The 11201-nt window shown below is 46.5% G+C and overlaps 1 protein-coding gene across 1 annotated transcript; it reads left to right on the top strand.

The window, feature by feature from the left end:
* Window positions 1-975: 975 nt before the first annotated feature.
* On the top strand, window positions 976-7849 carry prph (peripherin). The gene is given in 9 exon segments (NM_001173891.1): window positions 976-1656; window positions 4362-4422; window positions 5071-5166; window positions 5462-5626; window positions 5728-5853; window positions 6110-6330; window positions 6421-6470; window positions 6667-6740; window positions 6899-7849. Coding segments are annotated over 9 exon segments (1470 nt in total). The 5' UTR covers window positions 976-1078; the 3' UTR covers window positions 6998-7849.
* Window positions 7850-11201: the final 3352 nt, after the last annotated feature.

Genomic DNA, 11201 nt, shown 5'->3' with positions numbered 1-11201 from the left:
ATGACTGGATCCACACAAAACAAAGTGTTCCTCTGAAATCTGTTCAGCTGCTGAGGAGATCTTGCCAATCCTAATTTACAAAATAGGATTCAAACACAGATCACTCGATACCAGTCTGTGCACACTAGCCATACGGGATAGAATTGCACCGTAGTTGCTCTGCCCTCGCCTCCCAGAATATCAATATAATATTCCATTACAGTGGAAATAAAGGGAAGATACAGAGCGAGGAAATACATTCAGCTCTGCAGTGATAACCAAATGAGCTTTGTGATATAAGAACCTGAATAATAAAGATTTTTGTTGGTTTTGGGATTTATTTGGACAAACTACTTTGTTGAACAGCTTTAAAATGTCTTACATAATCACATTGATGATATCACTTATGTATATCTACCATTACATGAACAGTAAATTAAGGACATTAACAGTGAAAGAGAAGTTGATGGTGATAAGGAGTGGGACAGAGCAATAGGAGGAGATGTACTGATAAATCAAGAGAGGAAAAGTAGAGAAAGAAATGCAGGAAGCGGACACAGCATCCTACAGAGGATACACTGTATCAGCTGTCAATGTGAGGAGAGGGAGGTGGCTTGGCGATGGAGACATCTTTAGAGATACAGACATTAACGTGGGAGACAGTTTGGCCTCCTGCCATGTGCTACGGATAAAAGGGAGGGGCAGATGGAAAATGAGAGAGAGAGAGAGAGAGAGAAAGAAAACACAGGGAGGGAGGAGGGCCTGCTACTGTAGGCCGGGGTGTGGCCTAAGACTGCATGTATGTTGAGGAGTGATGGATAGAGGAAGGAGGCAGGGGATCTGGAGACTAGAAAAGAGGGAGGGAGGGTGGGGGTGGGGAGGAGCTGTTTGCAGAGAGGCAGCGGGGGGTGGGGGTGAGGAGGATGGGATGTCGTGTGTATAAAAGCTCCGGCACTCCTCAGTCGGACGTCCTGTTGCTTCACTCCCTGCTCTGAGGCACCTTTGGCTCCAACAAACAGAGACAGCAAGAAGGAGAGCTAGAAAGATAGATAGCAAGAATTAGATAGTTAGCAGAATTAGAGACCACCAAACCTCAACCATGAGCCACCCTTCAATGATCCACCATTCAGGCCGCACCTCCACTTCTTATCGCCGCACGTTCGGGGTCCCCAACCCCATCTCCATGTCCTCCTACTCGCCTTCCTACTCGTCTGTCAACTCCCGCAAGCCAATGTCCAGCGGGCGCTACATGCGCTCCATATCACCCGTGGTGTCCTCTCGCTCCTCCAACTACCACCACCAGCAGCGGCAGCGCTCCAGCACCCAGCTGCCCCGTCTCACCTACGAAAAGGTGGACTTCCAGCTGGCCGATGCGGTCAACGCCGAGTTCCTGGCCACCCGCAGCAACGAGAAGGTGGAGCTGCAGGACCTCAACGACCGCTTCGCCAGCTTCATTGACAAGGTGCACTACCTGGAGCAGCAGAACAGCGGGCTGCAGCAAGAGCTGAGCCAGTTCAAGGGCCAGCTGCAGGAGGGAAAGCCCAACCGGGCCACCGAGCTCTTCCAGGAGGAGTTGAGGGAGCTGAGGCGCCAGCTGGACCACGTGGGCAAGGAGAGGGACCAGTACCAGGTTGAGAGGGACAACCTGGCCGAAGACATGAATCTCCTCAAACAGAGGTGGGTGACACAGAGGAGGGAGAGGGAGGTTAGGATGGGGTGGGGTATGGAGGATGGTTGGGTAGATTTGGGAAGTGAGGGTTAGGGTAAGGAAGGTGGGGGGTTATAGTTGGGGATGTGCATGAGTGACGCAGATACATTTTGGGTGGTAGTGGTGTTTGGAAAGGTGGGTGTAACAATTGGAAGTGTATTTTAGGAAGTTGGCAGAGGTGGCAGGGGACTGGCTGTTTTTTGGGCTCTGATGTTGATTGACACATTCTGGGCAGAGCCTGTCGGGGAGGGGACATGGGCAGGGCGTGTGACTGTGGACAGTCTGTGACTTTCACCACATCACCACCACTCTCCCCTCAGCAGTGGCTGTCTAGCTGGGGCGTGGCACTTTGGAAGGACAGAAACAAAAGCACCGCAGCATACTACCACACTGTGGTTTACTGCAGTGTGAGTGTGTGTGTGTGTGTGTGCATGCTGAATGTCATGGCAATGGACAGAATCCAACAAAAAAAACAAGATGTAGTGCTTCAGCATATCATAACCAAGCAACGAATGGGACACCAAGGAAAACAAGGCATTGGATACAGTAGCAGAACATTTGTACATTAGCCGAACATGTGTACATTAGCAGCATTTAAAAACTTTCCCTGAACATCTCAGCATTTGTTGAGCATCTGCAGATTATTTTATTAAATCTGTTTTATTAAATCAAGAAATGTAATTAAAAGGAAGATGAAACTTCCTCATGCATTGGATGTAAATATGGACACAGTACATTTGATTTGAAGTGATGCTGCAGTTCTGTCAGCCCTTTCATACCAAACCACAATACTTTGCTTTGAAACTTAAATTAGAGAAAATTCAGACAACTAGTTATGTGAAACAGTATTTTTCCCCATTTGAGTTTGATTATCAGAACAATTTCTGTAGACATACTAGTTACATATTAATACACAAACACTCCCCATGTCTATTCCCGCCCCTAGAGAGAGAGAGAGATGACAGAAGAGGAGGATGGATAGACTGCGCACAGGGTGGCGCCAGGAAAAAAGTAGGGAGGGGGATAAGAGAGGGAGGGGGCATAAGAGGAGGAAGAAGAGGAGGGGGTGGGGAGAGGTTGTGTAGGTGCAGAGAAAAATAGCATCTGGTTAAATCAATGTGATTGAATAAGAGTGGCTCCATTAGGGGGTGGGTGTTCAGTGTCTCCTTGTGTTGATGGGGCGGTGCCAGGTGGGCGGTGCCAGGGACCCCATTGGGGAAAAAGGAACCCTGTGACACGGCATGTATTAAAGATGAGATGAGGCAGCAAACCCCCACATCCAGTACATGCAGTTTTATTAAATGAAACACATTTAATTAAAAGGAAGATGAAAGTCCCTGCATGCATGGAATTTAAATATAGACACAATTACACATGTAATTTGAAATTACGCTGCAGTTCCATCAGCCCTTTCAAACCAAATCACAATATTTAGCTTTGAAAGCTAACATTTAGAAGAATCAGACAACCAGTTATGGGAAACAGTATTTTTCCCCACTTGAGTTACTTAGATTATCGTAAACAATTTCTGTAGACACACTAGCTACATGTAAATACACATACACATCCCTGACCCAGAGAGAGAGAGAGAGAGAGAGATGACAGAAGAGGATGGATAGACTGTGCACAAGGTGGAGCCAGGAAAGAAGTAGGGAGAGTGATGAGAGAGGGAGGAGGCGGAAGAGAAGGAAGAGGAGGAGGGGTCGGGAAATTGGGTGTAGGCGGGGAGAAAATTGTATCTGGAAAAATCTATGTGGCTCAATGAAAGTGGCTCCATTAGGGGGCGGGTGTTCAGTGTCTTCTTGTGCTGATGGGACAATGCCAGGGACCCCATTAGGAAAAAAGGACCCCTGCAACACAGCATGAATTAAAGATGAGATGAGGCAGCATAAAGTATATTTCACGTTTGGGAAAGGGAAGGCTTAGTCAGATCAGTCAGTATACAATAGGCTTACATAGTTTTGTCTTTGGCAGCAGAATGCCCAGAGCTGTCAGGATTAAAACAGGGTGTGTGCAGTCCACATGACCTCTAACAAGTGATTTGCCAAAATGTGTTTGGAGTAGCAGCTGCTGACCCCGTTGGATACGCTAACCCTAACCCTTTTACAGGACTTCTGAATTACCAAATTGATCCAGAGGCTTCTTTTGCCAGCTGATGCTTCTTCCAGAGGAGGCCTATGATACCCAGTCAGACATTTTTGGTCTCTGTCCCAAATGACACCCTATTCCCTATATAATGCACTACTCTTGATCAGAGCCATATGGGGGATGCACTATATAGGGAATAGTGTGCCATTTGGGATGACACCTTGGATAGCACTTATGCGATTAGCACTGTGTTCAGCCTTGTCCCAATGCTTCAGCTTCCTTTGTCCAGAGCAGGACTTAACCTAGACTAAAGCCCAAGCATTGTAAACGATATAAAAAAGTTATTAAGTGCCATAAAGAGATACAGAGGATGTGTGTTTATTAACTACAAAATATATTGTCTTATATATTTCATGTAATGTATATTTATTTTCCATTAATGTATTTATTTATTCTAAGGAGTCCCCTAAATAGATAACATGAAATCACAACATGAATTTACAACAGTAGGCCTATGCATGATTGTAATATATATGTTCTCCTTGTATGTGTGACCACACCCTAACCCCCCACCCTCTTCATACAGGCTGGATGAGGAGAATCAGAAGAGAGCTGAGGCTGAGAGTAACCTGATTGTCTTCCGCAAAGTAAACACACCCTAGACTCAAACCATCACACTGTACACCAAATCAATATTTTGGGCAGCGAGTCGATAGTTGACTGTAAAAGTCTGATTGAATCACACACCAGTTATGATGCAACCCAAAGCATATTTTTCCTCATAGCCCTGCATAACAGTGACATCTTCTGGTTCGCTGAGATAGAGCTGATTATTATGATAACATGGCAGCTCTGAGAACCCGGAAATCAGGGGTATATTCACTAAGAACCAAACAGAAACAAACAGGCTGAAACGGTGAAGAACTAATCTGAACTTCTCCAATAAGAAATGTTTGTTTTCATTGCAAAACATTCTTCTACGGTTTGCAACAGTGTGCACGAATGAATACAACCCAAGATACTTCCCACTGTGCACACACTGGTTGAATCAACATTGTTTCCACGTCATTTCAATGAAATGACGTTGAACCAACGTGGAATAGACGTTGAATTGACGTCTGTGCCCAGTGGGTTATAACAATGACAAAACACAATATTGATAGCACTGCATTGTTGATATATTACCATATGCAACCTACCCACTGTTTAGTGTTATCTAACCAAGACAATAGCATTTGTTTACCTGTTTTGGGGTTGATGAATTACTTACTAATAGTACTTTGATCTAAAACCAGGATGTGGATGATGCAACTCTGTCTCGCCTGGAGCTGGAGAGGAAGATCGAGTCTCTGATGGATGAGATTGAGTTCCTCAAAAAGCTGCATGAAGAGGTAGATGCCGCTGCTGAGATGGTTGAGCACAAATCATGATCTTGTGATGGCCCATTATAGTCCACTATGATCCTTATGAATAACAATAAAACTGTGGTCCTGATGGCCATGTTATGGTCCTGGTGTATTACCTGTCATTTGGTAAGCTGATCTGCTCCTACTTGCATTTATTTCTGTACATATTTTTGTGAATAGTTCACTAAAGTATATTTGCATCATACCTTTCTGGATTGTACCTGCCATTTAGAGGCCTTTTTTTCCACTAAACTTCTCACTTGCTCTGCGGTCTTTTCAGGAGATCCAGGACGTGCAGGTGAGTGTCCAGACCCAGCAGATGAAGATGGAGGTGGAACAGACTGCCAGGCCTGACCTGGCTGCTGCCCTCAAGGACATCAGGGCCCAGTACGAGAACATCGCCTCCAAGAACATGCATGAGTCTGAGGAGTGGTACAAGTCCAAGGTGAGGGGGGAACAATACACAGACACATACACACACTCATGCATGCACACACGCAGAGTAACACCTGTCCTTATTTGTGTGTTTTTTCTGTGCTCCCGGAGTTTGCTGACCTGACGGACTCTGCCAAGCGTAACACTGATGCTCTGAGGCAGGCCAAGCAGGAGCAAAATGAGCACCGGAGGCAGATGCAGTCCCTCAGCTGTGAGATCGATGCACTGAAGAGCACGGTGAGGCCTCACAGAACCTTCCTATTTATCTGTAATCACCCCCAGTTTACACTGGCCGAGTGAGGAACTAGAGTACATTGATCTCAGGCTTAGCCCAAAATGGCTGCCAGCCATGAATCACCCAAGTGGGTCACGCATGTAAGTAGAGGATGATGCGAGTGAGCAAAATCCCTCATAATTTCCTCCCCAAAAAATCTCCCACAGAATCTTCCCCCAACAATTGTCCTCATATGTACAGTATGTGTGTATTTTTCAGAACGAGGCTCTGCTGAGGCAGATGCGTGAGATGGAAGACCAGTTTGGCGTGGAGGCCAATAACTACCAGGACAACGTGGGTCGCCTGGAGGAGGAGATACACCACCTGAAGGACGAGATGGCCCGCCACCTGAGGGAGTACCAGGACCTGCTCAATGTCAAGATGGCCCTGGACATAGAGATCGCCACTTACCGCAAGCTGCTGGAGGGAGAGGAGAGCAGGTGAGGAGGATAAGGGTTAGGACATCCTTACTTGTGTTTGATTATGAACATGTTCCTGAGCTAACATCCTATTGCTTAATTTCTCTTTAGGATTATTGTTCCCATGCACCCCTCCCAGTACGGCCGTAGTGGTGATAGGGGTGAGATACATCATATTGCCAATAATACTAGTCTTTTTTTCTCTCTCTTCTACTATTACTTTATTTCCTTCTCCAAGCAAATACACAGATACTTGTCAGTATCATCTTTAGATTTAACATATCCATCATTGATTAAATTGATATAAATGATCATGCACAGTATCAATGTTACTAAATCAGACTTATCACCTCATAGCCTATGACCACACCCCAGACACCCCTAAAAGAAAGCCCGTGGTGATTAAGACAGTGGAGACTCGTGATGGAGAGGTAAACATTCAAAACATTTCCTGGTATCAAGAAAATGTGTTCCATACTTTCCATGTCCCCATGATGATATTCACTACACAGTGTAATTTCACTATACAGCATTTGCTGGAAGTGATGTAATTTGACTGAGGTCTGTTTCGCTTCTTCTCTTCCTTCAGGTGGTGAAGGAGTCAAAGACGGAGAAGGAGAGGAGCGAGATGGATGGCAGCCATGGCAGGAATGACAGGGACCATGATAGGAATGGCAGGGATGACTAGAATAGTTAGGTACCAATCGTCTGTTCCAGATGTAGATGTAACAATACAACACAACAGAGGGAAACAAGAAAAGCAAGAAGTAAAATAAATAGTTTAAAGCTCCTTAATTGCTTCTCACCTTTCACCCTTTAACAGATATTTTCTGTTGAGCAGAGAGCCTGTAGTAGATATTTGTGCAATGTTAAAACTTGAAGAAATCTCTTAGATAGCAAACTTAGTCACAGGATGTGACCGTGGGGTTATTTTTAATAACCAATCATTCCTCATTGAAGAAAAAAGACAAAGACAGCCTTACATGAGCATACACAGACACGATAGTGCTATCAAGCAGTGAATGAACGCAAACTTGAGTAGCTCTTGCTGCAAATCAAACATTTTTATTGATACATCACTTGAGGCCTTAATTTACATTGAAATCCCTTACATAACATGTTTTGTAGCTGCTTATCGTTCACCAAGGGGAAATAGAAAGTGGCATAACAAAGCAACAGGGTTTTAGTGATCCCTCCACAGAAAAAGCTTTTCTCTGACATATTCTCTCCAGTAGAAGGACACAATCTGATGTAGCTTTGAGAGACAGTGGATATCAATAAGGAACAGTTTAAAGGGAAAATGTCTCTGTATAGCGCCATGGAACTCTCAATGTCAAATATCCTGCCAGAGAAGGGCCACCAATGGGATTGATGGTAGAATACTGCACTTGCTGCACCACATACTCTGCACATTGCGCTCTGCTCAAAAGACAAAAACCTTACAGGGAAATGTGCTATGCGAACATATGAGAATGTGTGTTTCTGACAGCTATAGAGAATACAAAAAAATACAAATGCAATTAAAGTAAACTGGAACAGAGCTATGGGGTTTGTCTTGTCATTCATGTGTATTCCTCTCATATTACTACCCATGGGCAGCTCCAAGGAGGGGCGAGACAGTGCTGAAGCCCCCTCTAGAAAGATTTTATTAGTAGATCCACACGTCTTCACTGACATTTTCAACCTCTCCCTGACCCAGTCTGTAATACCTACATATTTCAAGCAGACCACCATAGTCCCTGTGCCCAAGAACGCCAAGGTAACCTGTCTAAATGACTATCGCCCCATAGCACTCACGTCTGTAGCCATGAAATGCTTTGAAATGCTGGTCATGTCTCACATCATCACCATCCTCCCAGACACTCTGGACCCACTCCAATTCGTATACCACCCCAACAGATCCACAGATGACGCAATCTCTATTGCACTCCACACTGCCCTTTCCCACCTGGACAAATGGAACACCTATTTGAGAATGTTGTTCATTGACTATAACTCAGCATTCAACACCATAGTACCCTTCAAATGCATCACTAAACTAAGAACCCTGGGACTTAACAGACTCACACATACTACACTGACACTTCAATACACTCACACAATACATAAACTCTCACACACACAAAACACACATCACATGGATATTGACGTCACACACACACACACACACACACACACACACACACACACACACACACACACACACACACACACACACACACACACACACACACACACACACACACACACACACACACACATATGCTGCTGCTACTCTGTTTATTATCTATCCTTATTGCGTAGTCACATTTACCCATACCTACATGTACATATAGTGCATTCGGAAAGTATTCAAACCTCTTGACTTTTTCCACATTTTGTTACGTTACAGCCTTATTCTAAAATTCATTAAATTAAACATTTTCTTCATCAATCTACACACAATACCGCATAATGACAAAGCGAAAAAAGTTGTATTTTTAAATGTTTGAAAATGTATTACAAATAAAAAAACTGAAATACCTTATTTACATAAGTATTCAGACCCTTTGCTATAAGACTTGAAATCGAGTTCAGGTGCATCCTGTTTCCATTGATCATCCTTGAGATGTTTCTACAACTTGATTGTGGTAAATTCAATACATTGTATAAGGGCACAAAGCGAGACCCAAATACAGACACAGGAGGCAGATGGTTGAGCTCCGATATTTATTATAGCAGAAGGGGTAGGCAAAAGGCAGGTCGGGTACAGGCGATAGTTCATAAACCAGGTCGGAGTCCAAACGGTACAAGACAATAGGCAGGCTCGAGGTCAGGGGCAGGCAGAGTGGTCAGGCAGGCGGGCTCAGAGTCACGACAGGCAAGGGTCAAAACCAGGAGGGCGAGAAAAGAGAGACTGGAAAAAGCAGGAGCTGAGACACAAAAACGCTGGTTAACTTGACAAACAAGACGAACTGGTACAGAGAGACAGAAAACACAGGGATAAATACACCAGGGATAATAAGCGACACCTGGAGGGGGTGGAGACAAGCACAAGGACAGATTAAACAGATCAGAGTATGACAGTACCCCCCCTCTAAGGGCGCCACCTGGCATCCTACCTGGGCGCATACCTGGTTGACCGGGGTGTCGGCGTTGGAAGTCGGCGATGAGGGCTGGATCCAGGATGTCTCTAGTGGGAACCCAGCACCTCTCCTCCGGGCTGTAAACCTCCCAGTCAACCAGGTACTGGAAACCCCAGCCCCGTGGTCGAACACCCAGGAGGCGTCTCACCGTGTATGCCGGCTGGCCATCGATGACCCGAGGAGGAGGGGTGGGTCTGGAGACAGAAGACAAAGGGCTGTGAAAGAGGGGCTTAATCCTAGACACATGGAAAGTACGGTGAATACGGAAGGTACGGGGTAACAAGAGATGGACAGCAGTGGAACTAAGGACTCTAGAGATGAAAATGGACCAATGAAATGGAGGGACAGTTTGCGGGACTCCACCCGAAGGGGCAGGTCCTGTGTGGAAAGCCATACCCTCTGCCCAATGTGGTAGCGGGGAGCTGGAGTCCGACGGCGATCCACTTGTTGATGATACCTGGAGTTGGTCTTGAGAAGTGCTGCCCGAGCTCTTCTCCAGGTACGTCGGCAACGGCGGACAAACATCTGGGCCGAGGGTACATTGACTTCCTGCTCTTGTTCTGGGAAGAGCAGAGGCTGATACCCCATGGAGCACTCAAAAGGGGAGAGTCCCGTGGCTGAACAGGGAAGGGTGTTCCGGGCATTCTCCACCCAGACCAGTTGCCAGCTCCAGGTAGTGGGGTTGGTTGAGACCAGGCATCTTAGGGTGGTTTCAGGTCCTGGTTAGCTCGCTCCGACTGGCAGTTGGATTGGGATGGAATCCGGAGGATAGGCTGGCCGATGACCCAGTAAGAGTGCAGAACGCCTTGCAGAACTGAGACGAGAACTGAGGACCCCGGTCGGAGACAATGTCCACCGGCAGTCCATGGATCCAGAAGACCTGCTGATAATGAGCTGGGCCGTCTCCTTGGCAGAGGGTAGTTTGGGGAGAGGGATGAAATGGGCGGCCTTGGAGAACCGATCCACTACCGTCAGAATGACGGTGTTGCCATCAGACAGAGGTAACCCAGTGACAAAGTCCAGAGAGATATGGGACCAGGGACAATGAGGGACAGGTAGTGGCTGAAGGAGGCCAGAAGGAGCTTGCCGTGGAGTCTTGTTCTGAGCACACACAGTGCACGCGGTGACGAAGACAGAGACGTCAGGAACCATTGTGGGCCACCAGAAACATTGTCGGAGGAAGGCTAGGGTTCGACGAGAACCTGGATGACAGGTCAGCCTGGAGGAATGAGCCCATTCCAGGACCCGGGACCGGACTGAGTTAGGGACAAACAACCGGTTAGCTGGGCCCCCTTCAGGTTCAGGCTGGGAACGTTGTGCCTTGGGAACCAAGGTTTCAATACCCAAACCCACTGAAGCCGCAAGGCAGGAGGTAGGGAGAATGGTTTCGGAGACCGAGCGTGTGGCAGAGGAACTGTATAGGCAGGAGAGGGCATCAGGCTTCACATTTTTGGACCCTGGGCGGTAGGAAATGGTGAAGTTGAATTTTGTAAATAACAAAGCCCACCAGATCTGCCTGGAGTTAAGGTGCTTGGCTGTACGGAGATATTCCACATTTTTATGGTCGGTCCTTCCAGCCAGTGCCTCTACTCTTCCAGCGCCATCTTGACCACCAGAAGTTCTCGGTTGCCTACGTCGTAGTTCCTTCCTGCAGGATTGAGACGATGGGACAGGAAGGCACAGGGATGGAGCTTTTGGTCCTGGGCAGATTGCTGGAACAGGATGGCCCCCACTCCAACATCAGAAGCATCAACCTCTACCACAAAT

Source organism: Salmo salar, chromosome ssa22, assembly GCF_905237065.1.
Source record: "Salmo salar chromosome ssa22, Ssal_v3.1, whole genome shotgun sequence".
Classification (NCBI taxonomy): Eukaryota; Metazoa; Chordata; class Actinopteri; order Salmoniformes; family Salmonidae; genus Salmo; species Salmo salar.
The sequence above is the reverse complement of the archived record's forward strand: the minus strand, read 5'-3'. Positions and strand labels throughout refer to the sequence as shown.